This window comes from Artemia franciscana, chromosome 7 (genome assembly GCF_032884065.1).
Source record: "Artemia franciscana chromosome 7, ASM3288406v1, whole genome shotgun sequence".
NCBI classification, from domain to species: Eukaryota; Metazoa; Arthropoda; class Branchiopoda; order Anostraca; family Artemiidae; genus Artemia; species Artemia franciscana.
The window spans coordinates 34,584,113-34,606,467 of record NC_088869.1 but is presented as its reverse complement, the minus strand read 5'-3'; the positions used below and the strand labels follow the sequence as shown (position 1 = coordinate 34,606,467).

The 22,355-nt window shown below is 34.1% G+C and overlaps 1 protein-coding gene across 3 annotated transcripts in view; it reads right to left on the bottom strand.

The window, feature by feature from the left end:
- The window catches only part of LOC136029199 (out at first protein-like), a 48,152-nt gene that overhangs the window by 13,845 nt on the left and 11,952 nt on the right, over positions 1-22,355 (bottom strand). For all 3 annotated transcript variants that reach the window (XM_065707345.1, XM_065707346.1, XM_065707347.1), the window contains exons 2-5: positions 17,381-17,494; positions 13,116-13,286; positions 10,815-10,995; positions 4,720-4,918 (exon numbers count right to left, since the gene is read on the bottom strand). In XM_065707345.1, coding sequence (XP_065563417.1) covers positions 4,720-4,918; positions 10,815-10,995; positions 13,116-13,286; positions 17,381-17,494 — 665 coding nt within the window. The remainder of the gene's footprint in view (positions 1-4,719; positions 4,919-10,814; positions 10,996-13,115; positions 13,287-17,380; positions 17,495-22,355) is intronic.

The window sequence follows — 22,355 nt, the reverse complement described above, 5'->3', positions numbered from 1 at the left end:
AATTGTGTATTCATTTAAAACATCTGTTAGAAATATATCCGTTTTAATACTTTTCCAAGAGTGGTTGCATTGAACCTAATCTGTCGTCATGACATAAACAAGTTGATATCACATTATCTGCAGTTAGAACACTAGTGACAACGAGACTCAATATATACAAGCCTGCCGTGTGCTGGGTCCCAGTCTCGAAATCGGCTACATAGCTTTTTGCCTTAAAGCTGGTAAATCCGCATTACTGGCCACAAAAACGATCTAAATAAGTCATAACTTTACAGAAGAATTCGTATTTTTCTGAGGGTGGTTGTATCGAACCTATGGTGACGCCATGACATCAAGAAGTTCACATTGTCTGCGGTAAGATGATAAGCGACAATGAGAATCAATATATAGAAGCCTACCTGGGTAGCTCAGGGGTTCGAGTCCTGGTGTCGCTGGTTATTTGGTTTAAAACGGGGCCAATGGTGTGTTCTTGTAAGCCCTGCCAAACTCGACCCAACTCTAAATGGGTACCTGGACAAACCTGGGGGAAAACCCAGGAAGCATTGGATGGTTTATCCCCAAACACGCACTGCACTCCCAGCCAAAGGCATTGAATCAGGAGATCGGCACCTGCTCAACACAGACCATTGACAAGCATGCGAAAAAGTTAAGTATAAAAAAGTACCTGCGTAGCCGTGCTGGGCCATGGCGGTGAAGCCGCCAGGCATATATATATATATATATATATATATATATATATATATATATATATATATATATATATATATATATATATATATATATATATATATATATATATATATATATATATATTTCTAAAATATTTAGGGTCAGAATTCTGTTTCACAGCGCAGATAGCATGTTGACCTAAGTAGGGTCAGAATTCTGTTTCACAGCGCATTTTAGCAGAAATTAGAACTACCCTCTTTCATAGTCTCTTTCGTTACTTAAGGAGGGGTCCTAGAGCATTGAATTTCCGCTCAAAGGGGCACATTCTCGATATACTATGACCACAGGTTCGATCTGGTCAACCCTAGAAAAAAGAATCTCGAACAAACGAACAATCAAGAAAACAAATGAAGATGCATGTATTTGAAACTTCCGATTTTATGTTCTTGGACACGTTGAATTTAATTATGTAAATTACATCAAAATCCCTGACCAGTTTTTAGGGAGATATATTCCCCATTTTACATATTGAGAATCACTAAAATAACTAATGCTTTTTGTTATTGAAAATCAGTCTTTCTTACAATCAAATTTGTGTTATTAAAAAGGTCCACTCTTTACCAACAGTTTGGCCATTGAAAACTTACCTCATAACAAGAGAACAAATGTAAATCATGTGTCGACTTAGTTAAATCAAAACGCCAGTCTTTTTTGCCCTTGAGACACCAGCGCCACATTTAGAAAGAGCAAAAGCAAATGTGCAGCTGAAATAGCCGAGAAACAGTTTATCCATCAAATAATAATACGGCTGGATAGCTAAATTTGGCCTCTACAGTAAGAATCGAAGCTTGGGAAAAACAAAATTCGGTTTATTGAAGAGTGTATGTCTGGAAAAACATGATGCATTTACATTTCTGGTTACATTAGGAATCCTTAGAGCAGAAGAAAAAAGTATCTCGGATACATAGATATCATTATAACTTTGGTCTGGTACGAGTAGAACAAGAACCAGGAATGTTCGTTGATAGAGGCAAAAATTCAAGAAAGTCCTGGTTTTACAGTACATTCAAGACGCAACACACATTTTATTAACTCCCATCCCTTCCTTACGTTGCAGCATTTCAAGGCCTTCAGCTTTCTTCAGGAATCTATCTAACGTTCCAAAGATAAATATAAAACAGGTGGGTCGAGGCAAAACACAGTCTTTAATAGCCGAATTCTTCTGCAACCATACCGGAGGAAGATGGAAAAAATAGCTACTCTGGGATATTCCTGCAACTGAATATTCTAGCTTCCTTTAAGATAGCGGGCTCTAAGAGATCCTGAAATTCAGAATTATTTGACGCGGCCAAATTTCAGAGTCAATATAAGTACTATCAGCACATCTGTGACTTTTTCCCCGTTTTTAATGAGCCTGTTTGTTTGTTTTTATTTTTGCTTTAGCTTGAGGATATACTTTTTTTCAAAAAAGAAATTGTTAAGGAGCCTCTGGTTTAATAGCTGTAACTATAGATGGTGTTTCCAAAAGCTGGAATCCGAAATTATAAAAGAAAAAATAAATAAGTAGTAGGGTAAAATCTGTCTTAAGCCTAGCATTGAGTCGGCAGGATTCAGCTTTAATGGAAAAGTTGTGTAAGTACTGAGAAATCCATCCACAGGTATTTCTTCTTTTCTAGTGGGTAAGCAATCCAAGCACTAAGGTAATATGGCATTTTTAGGGCATCTAAATATTGCTAATCTTAAAATATTATCAATCATAATAGCTCTATCCAATGGACTGGGCTTTCTTATTAAACTCTGTTTATTTTTTTTTTTCGATGTGACTTTGACAATTGCTGTAAGAATAGCTTAGATTTTCTAAGCCACATACCACAGAATATTTTATTACATAGTTTTAATTTCAATACTTTATATCTATATTAATTCTTTCTTATACGTATTTTCGCGATATTATTTTCCTTTCTCAATATTAAAGAGTTGAATATAATTCATTCTACAACATATTTAGTTTAGAGAACAACTGGTCTTAGCATGGCTGCTCGCAAAAAATTTTTCCAAAGGTTGGCAAGCCTACAAATACCTGCGGCACCCCACACTACCAATATGCACCCATGATTAGTTGTCTAAATTATATTATACTTAAGTCCAAGCGGCATCCTGCCAATACGTACCCAAGATTAGTTGTCTAAATTATATTATACTTAAGTACAAGCGGCACCCCACGCTACCAATACGCACCCAAGATTAGTTGTCTAAATTATAATATACTTAAGTACAAATTTGAAAATAATAAATAGTTAATATTTGAAGCATTCGTCGGGACATGTACAAAATTGGAAGTAAATAATACTTAATAGTTAGAGTGTTTGTTGAAACACTGGGCCTAGGCTACAATAAATGTTAGTATTTCAAGCACCTTGGTGGGACTACAGATTGCCATCTTAATTGACTATAAAAGTATTTTTTGATACAAGAAATAAGTCATAAAGTTCACTGTGTAACAAAAATAGTTTTATAATTATTGTTATTGACAACTTCTGGATTTAAGTGTGTTGGGTTAAAATCTGGCTTGAAGAAACAGTAGTTTGTTCTTAGTGTGTCTTTTTTGTGTCTTGCTCTTCCTGTTTGAGGCAGAATAAGCCAGTGATCTTTGCTCACACAGAAACAAACATTCGAATGGGAGATTATAAAAGTTCGTTTGATTTTAATTAAGGAATTTCAGTAAATAGAGAAATTTAATATAAATATATAACAGATACAATTAAAACAGATGACGTTTCCCCTGGGAAAAAACAAAAAAAAAACAAATAACTTTCGATGCCAAAGAACCTTAACTTCAAAAACTTCGCCACCAGCTTTTTCATGGTAATCTATATATTTGACTTTGTCCGATTAGTCCATCCGACAAAAAAAAACAATGATATTTTGCCATGTTTATTGCTAACAAAATGGACGTTCGGTAGATGCACAATAGATTAAAGGATAGCTCCCCGCCTAAATCAACAATTAAAATAAAAACGAAAAGCATTTTCCAACCTATTAACTGTTCTAAACTAATTACTATACTTCTTCTTTCTTTTTTTTGCAAATAATTGTCAAAAAGTCAATAGACCTTATTCCTGAACAGAAAAACGATTCCTAACTTGGAAAGGAGTCACAAAACACAAACCAAAAAAGTCATATCTTGGCTTTAGCAGCAGCTGAAAAAACAGATGCGGAATTCAAATGACCGTATCTTTCAATAAAAAAGTCACGATCGATTAAAAAACAACATCAAAATACATTTGATTAGATAGAACAGATGGATTCATCAAAATACAGATTAACCAAAAGCCTGGTTTATTCAAGAAGTTCTTTAACGCTATGTGCCGCAGTAGATAATCAATTAATAAATTTTATTCTCAGAGCTAAGATCTGAATTACAGTATTTCCAGTTCAAAACATCAGGGGATTGTTCAAAATCAGGATGTCTGAGAGTAGTGCAACTCTGCATAAAATCATTAACAGTGAGATGCTCTGATTATATTTATGGTCCAAAGGTTTTATGCAATTGCAGTGTACCTGCGAAACATTTGACTAAATAAAAAACAACATATTTAAAATTTAATTAAATAGTGGCAGAATACATAAATTATAAGACCACATTGGCTAAACATGAGGTGAGAAAATAAAATTAATATACTAACAATAAAACTTCATATGGCAAGTTACAAACCAGAAATATGACTAGTAAAACAACATGTGTACACAAATCAAACTTAAATGGATTTTCAATTCATTTTACTCCAATAGCTTTTTCAGTCATTGCATAATAAAGTGAATAAATAATACAACTGAGCTACCTCATTCCTGCAAAAGCTCAAAACAATCAAAATATTTATGAAGTCTGATTTAAAAAGAAAATCACCCATTATCGATTTTCTAAATCTCAGAGGTACCACAGTAACACCTAGGTCACGCCCTTATTCGAACTAGTGCCACGTACATAATAATCTACTTGCTGCCAAATATTCAAAAGAATAGCACTTTTTACAAGTTTTAATTCCACACCTGTATTGTGTTTGCTTTCCCTTGTTGTCTGTTGTCTGACAGAATTTTAAGCCACATGGATACCATGGTATGCATACACGCAAATGACACAGACAGGGCTGTTGGAAATTTTCAGAGTCAATTAAGGAACAATATGGAGAGGACTGAATATCAGGAATTGTCTGGACTACATCGTCTAATTGAGAAGCCTTTTCCGCATCTAAAAAAAAACTTAATCAATTAAGAGTCTCAATACGTTTCAACTAGACAGTTTAATTGACACAGGATTTAGAGAATCATCATCGAAACATGATTTAACGGAGAATACTGTATCGTACACTGACAGATTTATGTTTGCCTGTCACAGTTTACTGTATAATTTGACAAAAATGCTTTTTATTGGCAAGAATAATCAGCAAGGGCTTCTTTTTTCCTGACTATTTTAGGAAACTGAACAGAAACAGAATATGGGGATTTTCGTTGTACAAGTACATAGCAAGCCCTTCCGGTAGGGGGGGGGGATCCAGTTTGGCCAAAGTATACCTTAATCAGTGAATATATGCTATCAACACCAAACCACTAAGAATATAACTTTTACCTTTCAAATTTGAAATGGACCAAGAGCACACACTGCGTCTTATTTGGTAAGGCTTGGCCCTGAGACTCAACAGTTCAATATTTGTGTTTTTCTAAACCAACTCACCATTTTTGAAGCCATAAAGACCGCTTTCGCGGTGTGTATGATGAAAATTATACATACGATGATATGATGTGTGTGATTAGAAATGGTCATTTCTAAAGTTCGTTGTTCTTAATTTTGCTTTTTCAGTCAATTTTTAAACACGTTTGGTTCAGAAGACAAAATAAATGGTCGCAACTTACTACCTCCCCAAAAAAGCAAAGCTTGTCCAAGGGGGAGATAGAGAAAACAAAATACATAAAATAAAAAAACACTAGGTCATCGACACCACTAATGCCACCAAATTCCACTATAAATATAAAAGAAACATCATTACTTTACTTTTCCTCTGGGAACTACACATCATAAAACCCCCACAATAAATAAAATAAATGAATCAATCAAAACTCATATTCTACAAAAAGCAGTTCCTAGATGGTTTTTCAAATATAACGGGGTCTCCACAACTCCTTATATTACTCGCCAAACTATTTTCCGTGTACCTCTATATAAAACAGAAAAACATGAACGGGAAGAAATGCCTCTAGGTATATTTAATCAACACTGCCCCTTGTATCGTGTGAATTAAAAAAAAAGACTAACGCATAATAAATCACTAAAACAGTGTGGTTGAATAACCTGCAGTAATCCAAAATAAACCGCAATAAATAAAATTCATGGAGTCCCACAGCTAACAAAATTTTCAAGGTTGGGTAAATTTCCCGAACAGACTGATGAGGAGGAATCCCTGCTAAAAGCCTAACTGCGTGATTTTGTAGAACTCTTATTGGTTTAAGGATACATGAAAAGTGGAGAGCAAAGTACTTGACAATAAAGTATATACGGGTGCATAAGAGAAAAATGAAGTTGGCGGTGGACGGATTTAGAAAAAAAATGCTGGAGTTTCTTCATTATACCTAGATTTCTTGCCAGAATTTTACTAGTTAGTTACATGCTGCTTGAGTTTCATCAATTACAATTTCAATGCAATAAGTCCGTTTTATAACTCCATTTGACGTAGTTAATTCCTTCGTCCATAGATAAAAGTCTGGCGATCGTGAGAAAATGACAAAATTAGACTTGTTTATATTTATCCTTAGTTTATTTATCCTCAGCCAGGTTACAACTTTATCAGCTGATTCCCTCATTGACTTCTCAAGCAGCTGCGCTGTCTTAGCTGTGGTATTTGTTGTTGTGTCATCAGCAAAAAGCAAAACTGTTTTATTAGTGGGGTTAACCCTTAGTTTATTTGTTCTATAGCAAAAATTGTTTAGACAATTTGGTAAATCATTTATAAATATCAATAATAATATAGGACCAAGAACTGATCCTTGCGGAACACCTAGTTCAACCAGTTTTTCTCCTGAAGAAGAATGATTTAGTTGAACATTCTGATAACGATTACTTAGAAAACTGCTTAAAAAATTCGACGCTTTTCCCCTCAGACCATACACCTCGCACTTTTTAAGAAGAAGTTCATGGTCCACCTTATCGAAAGTTCTTATCAGATCTAAAAATACAGCACCTACTTTAAAACCTTTATCTAATGCCTCATTGATAACAGTTGTCAAATAAATCATTGCCTGTTCCGTTGTTCTTTTTCTACGGAACACAAATTGTGTCTCTACTAGTAACTTATGACCCTCCAAAAAACTCATCATTCTAGTACTAAAACACTTCTCTAAAACGCGAGAAAGTGTGGGTAAAATACTTATGGGTCTGTGATTTCCTGGGTCAGTTTTAATACCACCTTTATGAACTGGGGTTACACAGGCAACCTTAAAACAATCTGGAAATTTCTCTTGAACAAAACACTTCTTAATTAATTCACATAAAAATTGACATTTAATGGGAAATATAAACTTAAAGAGTTTTTAAAGTGATTTGATCACTACCAGATGAGTTACTACGTAACCCGTAAATAATTTGCTTAATTTCATCAGCTATTACAAGTCTAAGGCGAAGAGATACATCAATCGAGTCCCTCAGTAAAGATTCGTACGTCGGATCACTAATATCAGGCATAATTGAAATAGCTAGATTTGGACTAATATTTGAAAAATAACTCTGAAATTCATTACATATATCATCTTCCAACTTTAAAGTCTCATCCTTTGCGCTAATCAATTCAACGGGAACACTATTTGTTTTTAATTCAATCACTTCTTTTATTGATCCCCAAGTCTTTCTAGGAAATCCTTCCACATCCTTAAACTTCTTCTCAAAGTATTTCCTTTTTTCATTTCTTAAAACGGTATTCAACTTATTTCAATAAACTTTGTATAACCCCTTATTTTCTTGTGTTAGATTAGTTATTTGAGAATTAAACAATTTATCTCTAACATTTATTTGCTTCAATATCACTGGACTGATCCAAGGTTTTTTACTTGATTGTTATCTAATATATGGTTTCAATGTAACAACTTGACTAATCAAACTCTGTAAATTTTCATAAAATAAAGAAAAACCTCGAACTAGCATGCTGAATATCCCCTAGTACTTCATACCAAGCAACCTTTTCGATATTATTTTTCAACTTTATCCGAGCAGTTTGGTGGATTACTGGAATCTATCTTGATCCCTTGCCTTAAGCCTCTTTTACTGCAGCCCTGAAGCTAGCTGAAACTCCAAAGTGATCAGATACATCATTGATGAGTACCCTAGGAAAACTCAAAGGAACATTAGAAAGAATATTATCCAGAAGACAGACTCGCCGATGTTTCCATAATTCTTGTACAGATGTTTATGTAAGGATGAAACCCATTAGATAGACTTCTATTAATAAATTCAGTACTGGCAGATGACTGGTCTATTAGGTCAATATTGAAGTCCCCCATTATAAAACATGACATAGAGTTGATCAGATGTTTTATCAATTGTTCTTCAAATAGGTCCATAAAATCTTGGAGAGGGCTCTGTGGAGGTCTGTAAACAACAACAATATAAAAATTCAATTGAAAATTGCAGAACAAAACACTCGCAAACCCTCTTCCTATATATTGCTAGATCTTCTCTTATTACAACTTGATACTCAGTCTGTATATATGCTGCTAGACCACCGTGTTGGTAAAACTCTCGATTTCTTGCATATAGATTGTAACCAGGGATATCCAATAATTGAAAATTATGGTTTCCTAACAATGTTTCAGTTAGAGCAATTACATGAAAAACCTTAGTATGTATTAGTTCCGATAAAAAATTACACTTAGAGTTCAGTCCCTGACAATTCACATAAAAAAAAAATTAAGGTTAGGACAACCCTCATCCCAATACAGAGGTATAGTATCATCTTTAAAAATATATCTTGATGGCTCATTTGTAAAAATTTCCTTGGCATTAATATCTAAATTTCTATTAATTATTTCATTAAACTGGCTTGAAATATCAAAAACTCGGCCTTCAGGTTGAAAAACATTCCTAGTCCCCGGAGGTAGGTTCCTAGTCCCACATCAACTAAGTATATGTCTAGGCCTAAACAAACAAACAAAAATATATATAAACAATTCTTTCTTAGCAATAATAGTATCACCCAAACACATCAGATTACATAGGACCCATTACAATAGTTTATTCAACTTAAATACATGTCAAACACTCCTATTATCAAACAAACTAGTCCATACATAAAAACACAGCACTATCAAACAAACTGATCAATGATCATATAAGCATAATTCATTTTATGATATCATATATTCATATTTGCGATTTCACCGTCAGGTTTCTTTTCAAGATTAGTAATTAAACTGAATGCTTCACTGATTCTTAGTCGCTTATTTGAACCATCTTGCCGTTTGATGTTTAGGTAGAGGGGTAGACCTTAGGACAACCAAGAGTCAATTCCAACATCCCGCAATTTGAGTTTCAAATTAAGCAATTTCTTGCGAAGGTGCCGAAACTGGTTTTTAGTTTCTTAGCGTTCAACAAAATCTCGTTCCTGATCAACTTCGATGGCAATTCAAAATTCAAGAAATTCACATTTTCCCTGAAATCCACCAACTTAGCTGGGCTCGGGGCTGGTAGATTAAGGCCTTCAGTAACAACTTTGGACAATAGTTCGTGTGCTTTTATTTCATCTTGAATTTTCACATTCCACATCACTAAATATTTACCGTTTTCTTTAGCTTCTAATTTCGTCAGAGTAAGCAACATTTTGTCCATATGGGACTTAAGCGCTATATTTTCCTCCACCACCACAGAAATTTGGTTTTTGACGCTTATCATCACTATTTCAACATTCTGAACAAGAGGTTTCAATTGCGCAACTTCTTTACTTGATTCAAAAACAATTTCCTACAATCTTTTTACATAATTTTCAAATGCTTTGATATTAGATTTTAATGCTTCCAAAGTGGTAGTATTTCCTGTAACTGTGTCCAAAATCAAGCTAAAATTTTCTGCTAAAGACCTTATAGAAAGTTCATCACCTTGTCTCGTTGCCGTAGATGCAGACAAGTTTAGAGATTATTCCATTTTTTCCCTCATTGCCTTCCCCATACTTATAAAAATTATGAAAAATAAGATATCGAAGTTTGACTCCTTTTCTGGAAGCTAATTATGCAACGATTACCAGTTTACTAATTGACTCGCTACATGGAAACAATTGTTTTTATGCCTATTTATTAGAAACTTGACAACAGGCTTTTATTATTTAAAGGTTATCCCAGTCAACTTAGATTCAAAAGTTAATTATCCAAAACTTGTTAAACAGGTTGGTTAAAGAGTTCAAAAATCACAACCCAAATAAACAATGTTCTATTGCAACATCTAGATTGAATAAAGACGAGTCAAACCAGTCCCATTAGTTTTATCCTTTCAGACTAAATGGTCTTCACACCAAGAAGACGAATGAAAGAGTGAATAGCGGATAGTGAATTTGTAGCAAATAGGGGATCAAATTGTATCAAATAGGGGATTGGGATAATAATCGTCTGGGACAAGCAGAAAATGTCCGCGGACAACAGCATTGCATACGTTAACTGAAATCAAAAATAAATAATAGGAGAAATACTTCTGCTTTTGCTTAACATTGCTTAGATAGGGGTTAAAAACTACAACCACCAATCACAATGTAGTTTCAAATAGCATGACTAAAAATAATATCACCTATAGTTTAGTTTTAATGTTTTAAAATCGCGATTTAAAGTGAAGGTCTAAGTTTATTTCAATCTAACATGAAATTATATAAAAAAATTGATTATGTTAGTATGACTCTTGTCATACTAACGTCAAATGAAAGTATTCGAGTCTTCACTATTGTATCCATGTTTTGAAACCAATGCAACTGTATATTGTCGGAATATGCTCTTTAAACAATATTTAGTTCTTATACTTCGTCAGATTTAAGACCATGCTAATTTCAAATAGTTATTAAATATTTCTTAAAGTACTTTTTACATGAAAGCTTTTCAGTATCCTTGAATTAAGCAGAACAAACCTTTTAGAGAAGGAACGTCCTTGACATCTTCCGTTAAGTAAACAACTTCACCACTGCCTCTACAATTATGATAAACTGACTGTGAAATGATGGAGCTTTTGGTAATGTCAATTGCTGAGTTGAATACTGCATGAAAAACACCCTTGTCTTCTTCCGCCACTCGAATAACGCTGGGATTTTTCTAAAATTAAGAATAAACTACAGGCGCATTTATACCAACAATTTGATAGAAGATGACCAAGAGTCTTCATTACTCATTGGTACTAAATTATTTCAAAAATCGGCCCCAGAGGAATGTACAGTATTTTGAAGTGGTCTTTACAGTTTTTGGAGGAGGAACAGTGGACACCCTGGGATAGTGAGAACTGAGTAGGCTCTTTGAACACCAGATTCCCAAGGCGTTAGTTTTTCCTATGGTAAATCAGCAACTTTCTTCACTTGTACAGCAGCTGATTAGAAAACTTTCATTATGTCTACAGGAAAACTAAGGCACAAGGAGTCTGGTGTCCAAATAACATACCTAAATATATAATACACATAAAATGTTTAATACAAGCGCTACACGAAATATGTTTGACTAATGTGGATGTGGTAGTACCCAAATAATTTATTATCAATCAATGAGAGAAAATAGAAACTTGACGAAAAATTCCGCTTCCAGACGACTTTCCCAAAAAATATTTTCAATCAAATGTTGTTCAACGTCAAAAGATTACCAGCAATTACTTATAAAAGACTCTTCTTTACAAAACTAAGTTTTTTCAATTAAAAAAAAAAGTTCAGTTAGAAGAGCCTTACTATCCATCACTGACACTACGAATTTGATAATTATTTTACAAAGACGACACGAGTTAATGCGACTACCTAATGCGGCAAAATTAACGAATTTTGAAGGGCAGGTTCTGACAAATGGATAGAATCAATTATTCACAAACATTTTTTTTTATTTTTTACTTTCCATTGATATAATAAAGTACATATAAAGGCAATTGGGAAAAGATTTGTTGAAATAAGTTGTTTTATTGGTAAAGCTGATTCACCAGACCTGGCAGGGCTGGCCTTGATACCAGGCGGTAGAGGTGGCCTGACACTCTGAAACTGTAATAGCTTTTGTACAAACAATAGTGTTAGCTATTTTCTTATTTTGTTCCCCATGTGAATCTCCATCTAATCTCTTGAAAAGGCACACTGAAGGTACATCATAGGACCAAAACCTGCTTTGAAGAAAAGAGGATTATTGACTGTCTGTCTAACTTATTACCTCTATTCTTGACCCACATTTGAGATACGCCTGCAATATGCTCGAATGACTTATTGTTTAATTATATCAAAAAGAAAAAGTTTATTAGTCCGGCTTAAAATGATAATTTAAAACAAAATCACTTCACAATTTATTTTTCCTTTCTTTTTACAAAAGAATCCCGATTCGAAGTTTAAACATTTTTAGCAAAGTAAATGAAAAGAAGAAATGCCACGAAAAAAATTTTTTTTAGTTTCACACAACATAAAAGAAAAAGACAATAGTTTTCTGCCTACTTTTTATACGGAATAAAAAAAAATTAAAATTTAACATTACATCTGTTGTGAATAATTATTGGACTGCACTGTATCGGTTTCAAGACACTTTTTGACTACTAAGGTCCTTGTGTCAGGCCTGCAGTGTGTTGCTACAGCCAAGTTCAACCTGTGGGGCCCGTATGAAAAATAAGATATCAAAGTTTGACTCCCATCAATAAAATTAATCACGGCTAATGTTAACTGTTCAACTTGACCAATTCATTCTAATTCTAATAGGTCCTGGCGCGAAGAGATTTTGCTCGGCTGAATGCATTCAGGTGTTTAGAATTTCCGGAGGCTAATTACGCATTGATTAACAGTTTACTAATTAACTCGCTATATGGGAACAATTGTTTTTGTGCCTATTTTTTAGAAACTTAACGACAAGCTTTTATCAAAAAATTCGAAAAGGCAAAGGTTCAAAAGAATTATATAGATTCAAAAGAACGTAAACTTAAAGCAAATTTAAATTCAAACATAAAGGCATAGAATAGCAAGGAGATTTTCAACTACGAGTAAGAAAAGAACACCCTATCCAAAACGAAACACAGGGTGACTTTAACCGAAACTCAATAAACTCAATAACCCCAAGTTATACTAAAGCCGACCAATCTGAGATGAAACCCACTGAGCCACCACAGGACAAAAAGACACTTCATTGCGAAACAAGCGGGGATAATTATACTTCGTTCTGTAAAGAAACTCAAAATTTTAGAGTATAATAAATGCGTCAAATTGTTTTACTTGTCTTAGCTTGACCATTGCTTCAGGACCCACGTATTCATATGTCTCTTCATCTATCTCGTTTGGTTTTTTGACGGGGAGTTTAAAGGCGAAACAGACAGAATATGAGACGTCCGAGTCTTCACCCACATATTCACTACCAAGCACAGTCATCTTGATAATTTGAACTTCCTAAAAAAAAATATTTATGAAGCGAGTAAATATCTAACATATGCGCATGCGGTAGACTATAAAGTAATAAATTAGTAAGCAAATGAGTTGATATTTACGATTGAGATGCTTTTCTCAAAAAGCCACGATATACAACTGAGTCAATATTTCATATTATCCATCATACTTTTTACAATACTTCGAACTACAAACAACAGTGCCCCTCGTCACTTCTAGTTTTTTTTTGCATTAATGGGCAAATTTGTGATTAAAGAAATGGGAGTAACCTGCAAAGCATGAACGACTGTAATTTATTTATAATTAGCAAGTCACATAGAAAGTCAACCATATTATGTAATTTTTGAAGCCAAATTTCCTGGAACAAATTAGCTACTTTTTGGTATTACAATGAATTTAACATTTTTTTTATTTTTTACCAGTCACTCAAAAGAAATATCCTATTTAAATGATGAACTTACAGAGAGAAAAATGATGGTAAGCTATCGAAGATTTTGACTTCTGTTTCAAACCATATGGCCAGTTTGCTACACTGGCAAATTTAATTTGCTTTGCTGTAGAATAACATTAATCAATCTAAAGCTAAGTTCAAAAGCTAACATGGTTTGCTCAGAAAAAGTTTTAATGTGAAGAAAGGTTTCTCCAATTCAGACATACACGACATCTAATAAGTAACATCAGTAAGAGAGTGTGAAGCGCGCAGGGTGTGAAAGGGCCAAATAATTTAGATTTTTTTAACTTTAGCGTATTGTTTATAATGAAGAAAAACTTCAAAAACAAATAATATGTGGCCACAAAAGACGTGCTCTATTTAGGAAAGAAAGCTGCTATATCCTTTGTTATGCTTACACATATATTAAATAAAAAAAAATCAACTGAAAGCAAGGAGCAACGCCAAACTTATAACGAACAAATATTATTCTGTATATGAAGGGCGTTGCCCTCTGCTCAATACCTCGCTCTTTACGCTTAAGTTTTTTTTAAGTACTTTCAATAAAGGCTTCTTATTCTAATTAAACGGCCCTTTTGTTTCAGAAGTCATTCTTAAAGAATTGGCACAAAAAGTCGAACTTAAGCGTAAACAGCAAGGAGAGAAAAACACTCCTCAATTATATTGAGGAGGTATAAGAGGGGGTGAAATCATTTTACGGGTTAATCAGAGCCGTAGGCTTTTCACTAAAGATTTAAGGTTGAAAGCTGTTAGTAAAGACCCTAAACATTAAATGGATATAACTGTCAATATGCTTGTTAAATAAAAAATATTATTTCCTAGTAAAATCTTTTCTATTTGACGATTTTACAGAGTCAAAGTGGGAGAGTCAGGAAAATAGGAAAAGTATCTGTTTCTAAGTTGTTGGTTTTTTTTCGTTCTTTTTTAGGGGAAAGGTCTATACCATCAAAGATGTAATATGATGCATGTCTGCTTGAAAACTGTTTGTAGGAAGCCACTCCTTTGGATTTTCCATAAGACATTGATATTCCAGTCCTTACACTGGGATCTTGAGAGAATATATCCAACATTGCCGTCCAAAAGTATCTTAAGTATTAATTGTATACACTATTGTAACTCAAATTATTTTCAACACTAGAGATTCTTAGCAAGTGAATCTTGGAATACTTTTAAATTCTCAGTGGCAGCCCTGGTCTGTTATTCTAGGCAACACCTTAGCCAAAAAACAATATAATTCTTCCATAAAAAAAGGCCCATTGCAGGGTTTTGCTTGAGCTATTCAAAAAGGCCAAAACATTGGATCTGTGGAAATACTAATTAGTAGCTTTCACAGTAACTTACCTCATCCAATTTTCAAAATTCTTACTCGAACTTATTTGGAACAATAACCAGTATTCTATTTTTTTATTTTAGACTAAAGCAATCAGCTTGACCTTAAGCAGTCCAACTTTAAACATTTAAAACCTAGTCTAGGCAACACCTTGTGCAATCATAACAAACTTCCATGAGCACTGTTACATGAGCATGGTATGATCATGTTACCATGAGCATGCACAAAAGGAAAAAGACCCACCACCTGCATAAAAGCTCTGCCCCTAATGGTCTGCAGAGTGACTCACCATTGCACATTTAGAGGTAGCATATTGACAAATGTCGTCTAGCGAAATGTCCAAAATCCTAAATCATGGGTGAGGTTGAAAACTCCAGGCTCTCATCACGAGTACAAGCAAGTGTTTGTAAGTTTTAAAAATGAATACAAAATTTCACGACATCTAATTTATATTTTCTAAATATTTAATTATACGAAATGTGTATATACAAACCTAATGCTGAAGGTTTACCAAGAAGACGACAAGATACAATACACAGATAGTATACAAAATTATTAACTTTATTTCAAATTTTCCATAGTAAAATGTAATTCAAGGAATTTTTGTATCATCTACGTATGGAATAGGAAATACCTTCAACGATCCCATTTTCACGTTTGCACTGTATCTCTATTGAACGAATCTTGCATAATGTATTCCCCCCAACCTCACATCACACCTTATAAGCCTTTACCTCCTCAGCCCACCTTCCTATCCTTTATCCACCCCTAACGAAATTTGACAAAAACCTCTCTTAAAATAATCTTGTATTCCTTTTAAAATGTGGTGCGTATTCCTCTTCCCTAATGTTCACTGGCAGCAAATTCTTTAAAGATGGGCCCAGGCGTTTCACTGAAGATGAAGACTAGGTACCATGACGTAAATCAACTGATGATGTCGTTTCTATAAATTTTGATTTTAAAAACTAAATTTTGTTCCCTCTTTAACTATATCTGCTCAACTCCAAAAAGGGTGTGGATATAACTATGTTTAAAACGCTTCTGTGCTGATACCCCCCTACCACAATTAAAACTGAGCCACCAAAGGAAAGAATGACAAACAAAATAATAAGAAAAAGGAGCGATTTTGGAATATTCTACCAATTTTCCAAAATCCGTGTAGAGCATCCTACAGTATTTATTTTATGCCTTCATTTCTTTTCATTCTTTTTTTTTTGTCTTTTTGGGGTTGAGTTGTCATAGCAGAGTAAAATGAAGGTTAAAGAAAACAACTTAAATCATTGACAGCTGTGGTTGCAGTGCCCTAAGACAGAAATGCACATATATACAGGTTGGGACTGAGAAGTTTGAGTAACTACTTTCCATGGACTTGACCTGGCACCAACATCTATAGTAGGTGATACCAGTTCGCCCCTTGTAATCAAGAGGACGTCTACTAGGCTTACATCAGAAGGTTTTCCTGTTTGGAGAACCTTCAAGTGACTTTTTTAAAGTTTAAATTGAATAACATAGAGTCAAACTCCCAGTCACAACCAAGTAAATTTAAAATGAAGAACTCCTTATTTCAAATAGGCAAGCCAATTATTTTCTTCAACGTTTATCTTATCCAGCGATACTAACCACCAACCCCAAGACACAAAAAAAAGAATTGAACGAAATGATACTAAATACTATAGGATATTTACCTAGATATTCTATACCTTAAATTCCACCCATAATTTGGAATATAGGTAGAATATTCCAAAATTAATTCTCTTCTTCATTCTTTTTATTTGCCTTAGTTTCCCTTTACCTGCTCCAACTTACATGTAGGAGGAAATTTTCCAGAAGAGAATTTTCTAGGGGGAATTTACCAGGGAGTAACTTATCACAGGGGAACTTCGGTGAGAATACATTGGACACCTCTAAAAACACACTCATGGGATCAAAAGATTAAACAAAATCTAAAAAAATGGCAAATTCTTAATTTATATCAAAGATAATTTTTTGTAATTATTAGTTTTAACTGTAACTCAATTTTAGTGAAAAGCACATAATAAGGAGAATTGTCCAGGGGGAATTTTCCAGGGAGTAACTTATCATAGGGTAACTACGGGAGAATACATTGGACACCTCTAAAAACACATTCATGGGACAAAAAGGCTAAACAAAATCTAAAAACATTGCAAATTCTAAATTTATTTGAAAAATACTTTTTTCATATTATTAGTTTTAGCTGTAACTCAATTTCAGTGATAAGCACATAATAAAGACGGGACAAAAGATATTATAGGGTACATCAAGTATTATACATCAATGTGAGACACAAATACCTACATCAAAGAAATTTTGTATGTGGGTTATCAGTGTTCCATCCAACTTCTTTAAATTAAGGATTACAGTGCCATCAGTTATATTTGATGCAAAGGTCTCTCTCACCACATCATGCTCCTGAAAGTAAAAGTTTAATGTCATTTCAATTATTGCAACAGATCCTTTAGAGACAATCTTTCAAGAAGGGGTGGGGGCTTGTGGATTCATTTAAAGTGAATGACAATTCTTCCTACCAAATATCAGCATCAAAACACAGCTACTTAGAAAATGTGTTGGCTTCAGCCCCCTACTTAAAATGCATATAATTAAGCATATACACAATACCTAGTGTATCAAGAAATAACAAAAAAACTACCGCAGGTGAAGAAAAATAGGATCTATACAAAAAAACGATTCGAAAGAAAGTTCAATAAAAACTGAATTCAATCCCTAACCTATATCTTATCACAGCCAACTCTGAATAAATTATTAAAACAACAAATTGCTTTAATCCATTTTGATTTGAAACAGAACAGCAAAACGGTGCAAACAATATGTGGTACTCTATATGTGCAGCCCCCCTAGACATGTACCCAAAACTATGCAACTAGGCCATCAGAGCATCACTATAGCATTTCCTATAGTAAAGGCCACAAGGCTTCAATGTTTTGTGTTTTTTTTTCTAGAGGCACTTCATATGGAATGGGTGGCTGTGTAAAATTCGGAGGCAGCTTATTTGATTGGAAACTGGAAGTTCCGGTGCCCTTTTTAAGAGTCAATAGTGATTTGAGGGCAACTAGCCCCCCATACCCTCTTTTCCCCATAAGCATCCAATCAAAAATGTTAAAAGCTCTGGGGTCAATGCAACTCCCCCGAACCCAGGGACAAGTATTGTAAGCTATGCACCAGGGGCATTTAAGGTTTTCATGGAAGGGGTTGTCAGATAAACTTTGTAGGGGGCTCATTTGGTTGGAAATTGGAAGTTTTAGTGACTTGTTCAAGAGTCAAAAGTGATTGGAGAGTAACTAGCCTCCCTCCCCATAATCTATTTCCCCAAATGCATCTGTTAAAATTTAAGACAGCCATTGTGTTCAAAATAGGCTAAAGACCATATAACAATAACTGCAGGGTTGACAGAACCTCTCATAGCTTGGGGGCAAGTGTTGTAAGTCATGCCCTAGGAGCTATAGAAGATTTTTATCAAAAAGATGGTTGCCTAAAATTTATGGGAGGCTCATTTGATTGTAAATTGAAAGATTTATAATTCCCTTTTTAAGAGTCAAAAGTGATCAGAGGGCAACTAACCCCTCATGCTCTCTTTTCCCTAAATGCAGCCATATTGTTTAACATCATTCAAAGATCCTATTAAAAATGTCTCCAGGGTTAATGCACCCCCCCAGAGTCCAGAGTAAGGATTATAAATTTAGCCCCAGAGGCATGAGGTTTTTGTGGAAGGGGTGAGTGTCTAAACTTTGACTTTCACTGGAAGAGGGGGGGGTCACACTGGCATACGCTCACTGGCTCACTCACACTTGCACCCACATGGAACAAGTGCTTGTATAACTTCAGAGGAGTCAAAAGTGATTGGCGGCAACTACCCCCCACACACACTCTTTTCCCTGAATGTATCCAATCGAAAATTATAGATAGGCCTAACTATATTTTGTTCTAACAGTCCAAAGATCAGATAAATGAAAACTCCAAAGTCAACAAAACCTCCCAGAACCTGGGATCAAGTGTTGTAAGTTAGGCACCAGGGGCATATAAGGTTTTTATGGAAGGCGTGGCTGTATAAACTATAGAGGAGGCTCATTTGATTGGTAATTAAAAGTTCTAGTTCTATTTTTACGATTCAAAGGTTATATGATGACAATTAGCCCCCTCCAGGCCCTCTTTTCCTAAAATAAATCTGATTGAAATTCTGAGATAGCCATTTTGTTCAAAATAGTCCAATTATCATATAACAATGCCTCCAGGGTTGACACAAGTCTCCAGAACCTGGGGGCACGGGTTGTAAATTATACCTTGGGGACATATAAGGCTTTTAAGGAAGGGGTGCTTGGATAAACGCTGGAGGAGACTCACTTGATTGCAAATTGAAAGTTCTAGTTTCTTTCTTCAGTCAAATGAGACCAGAAGCCAACTAGCCCTTGTTCCAAGCCTTCTTTTTTCTAAATGTATCCAATCAAAATTTTCAACCCACTAGAGCACATGGGCAAGGGTTGTAAGTTAACCCGAGGGAATATATAGTTTTTGTGGAATGGGTGGCTGTATAAACGTTGGAGAAGGCTCATTTGATTGAAAACTGAGAGTTCTAGTTCTTGAGCGATCAAAGGGCTACCAGCCCCCCTCCCTCTTTACACCCTATTCTCCAAAATGGGTCTGACTAAAATTTTGAGATAGCCGTTTTGTTCAAAATAGTGCAAAAGCAAAATAAAAATGCCTCCAGGGTTCAATCCATCCAGGGCGAAGGTTGTAAGTTCTGCTAGTTGCCCACTGTTAACATATAAGGTTTTTGTGAAAGGGGTGGTTTTACAAACTTTGGAGGAGTCTCATTTGACTGGAAATAGAAAGTTCTAGTTCCTTTTTTAAGAGTCAAAAGTGATTGGAGGGCATCAACCTCTCCCCTACACCCTTTTCCCCTGAATGGATCCCATCAAAATGTCAAGATTTTGTTCAAAAGTCCAAAGTGAAAAATAGCTATGCCTTCAGGGTTGACCCCCCCCCCCCCCCAGCCCCTAGGTGCAAGGGCTACAAGTTATGCTAATTGCCTATTGTTAACATATACGGTTTTAATGGAAAAGGTGGTTGTATAAACTTTAAAGGAGGTTATTTGATTGAAAATTGAAAGTTCTAATTCCCTTTAAGAATGAAAAATTAATAGCTAGTAACCAATCCCCCAACCTAATCCTCCCTTTCTTTTCTCAAATGCATCTGATTAAAATTTTGAGATAGCCATTTTGTTCAAAATAGTCCAAAAGTTAAACAGTTATAACTCAGATGTTGACAAACCCCCAACAGCCCTCAGGGTAAGGGCTGTAAGTTATGCAAGTTGCTTATTGTTACTTTCACACTTTGTTTACTTTGATTTACTGATTTATGGGGCAACTTTGATTTATGGGACAAGGGATGTAAATTATGCAAGTTGCTTATTGTTATTTCGATACTTTCTTTGACTGGACATCGTTACTTTGATGCTGGTTTTGATACTTTGATGAAACTTTCATGTAGAAAAAAAAATTCTTGTAAAATGGGTCATTTTGAAAAACTTGAAACATTGGCAATCAAAAACAAACAGAAATTAAAAAAAAAAACTTTCCAAAAAGAAGTTTTTCAAAGAAAAAAAGGCCATGTTAAACTTAAGATCAGCAGAAATAAAAACCAACAACAGTTACAACTCAGAACAATCAAAAATTATTATTAAAGAATAAATGAAACTCAAAATGAACAAACATTCAACAGGTACAACTATCAATGAATAAATTATATTAAAACAAATAAAACTTATATTGATTATGCAACTCAAGCTGAAAACAAACAAAAATCACAGCAAACAACAGTTTGGCAACTGCCCCTTCCCTAACTGTAATAGTCTAAAGCCTACTGGGTCATCAGCACTTTACTGCAAGCTATGCGTGTCCTGAATAGTCTTGGGAAAAAAACTAATAGAATTAAACTGAATATTTAATAGATAATGACATTAATTGCTGAAAGCTCATCAGTTCAAAATTTTATTTTTCTATAATTTAAGAATAGTCTTGGAAGGAACTAATAAAATTAAACTGATATTTAATATTTCATCAGTTCAATATTTTATGTCAGTGTAATTTTCATTTTTATTCTCAAGGTTGTAATATGTAAAAAAAAATATTTGTAATACAATTTGTTTTCAGCAAAGCACAAATGATGCAGCAGGCTTTAAAATTTTAGTTAGAGAAGAGGGCAATCTTATTACTATTCTTTAGAAGTAAAACATTTTTGTTTGTTTAAGGCTTGATTTGCCCCTTCAAGTTTTGCTCATTTTAAGATTTATTATTCATTTATACAGGTAATTGTTGTATGTTTATTTGCTATGATAGTTTATTTAATTTCTGTTCATTTTGAATTTCATTTAATCTTTGACAAAAAAAAGTTTTTGTTTTAAGCTTGATTTGCATATTCAATTTAAATTTTATTTGTTTTAAGATTCATTTATTCATTTATATTAGTACCTGATGTACGTTTGTTTGCTACGATTTTTTGCTTAATTTCTGTTGATTTGGGTTTTGTTTATTCTTTAAAAGTAATTTCTCATCGTTTTGAGTCCAAATTATTATAGGTTATTATTTCTGCTGGCCTTAAGTTTAATATAGCCTTTATTTTTCCTTGAAAAGTGTTTTTTAACTAATAAAAAGAAAAAGGCTGCACAGATAAGTTTGACAAAAAAGATAGGAAAACTTACTTTTCAAAATCAGGAATGTGCCAAGAATTTGGTATACATATAACAGGGTCTTGGGGGCCAAGCAACCTCCCTCTCAGCTCCATATATATACACAGGTTGTGCCCCTTCCATACAAAGTCAAAATTTGAGCAAAAAAGCAAAACTCAAACATTCAAATAGATTAGTTGATAAAATAATCATTACAAATTACTTTTCTATAGGATTGATAACAATTTCTAAGTCTAACAAAGTAAAAAAAAGAATAAAAAATATAAAAAATACATCACTTGATGCTTTTCTATGCTCTTTTACAATTCAATGATTGCTTCTGGGGGAAGTCTAAGCACTTAATGAAACCCAAAAGGTAAAACAGTCCATAGTAGACTACCCAAAAGTTTAAAAACATGTTTCTAAAAAACTGACTGGGCTAGTGAGAATAATTATCATTTGTAGCTGATTCAGGAATGGTAATTATTATTTTTCTTAGTCTTAATAATAAAAAGCTATGAAACAAATTTGCATATATAATTCAAAAGAGCCTGAAAACCCTCAAAAATGATATCATAGTAAAACTGACGT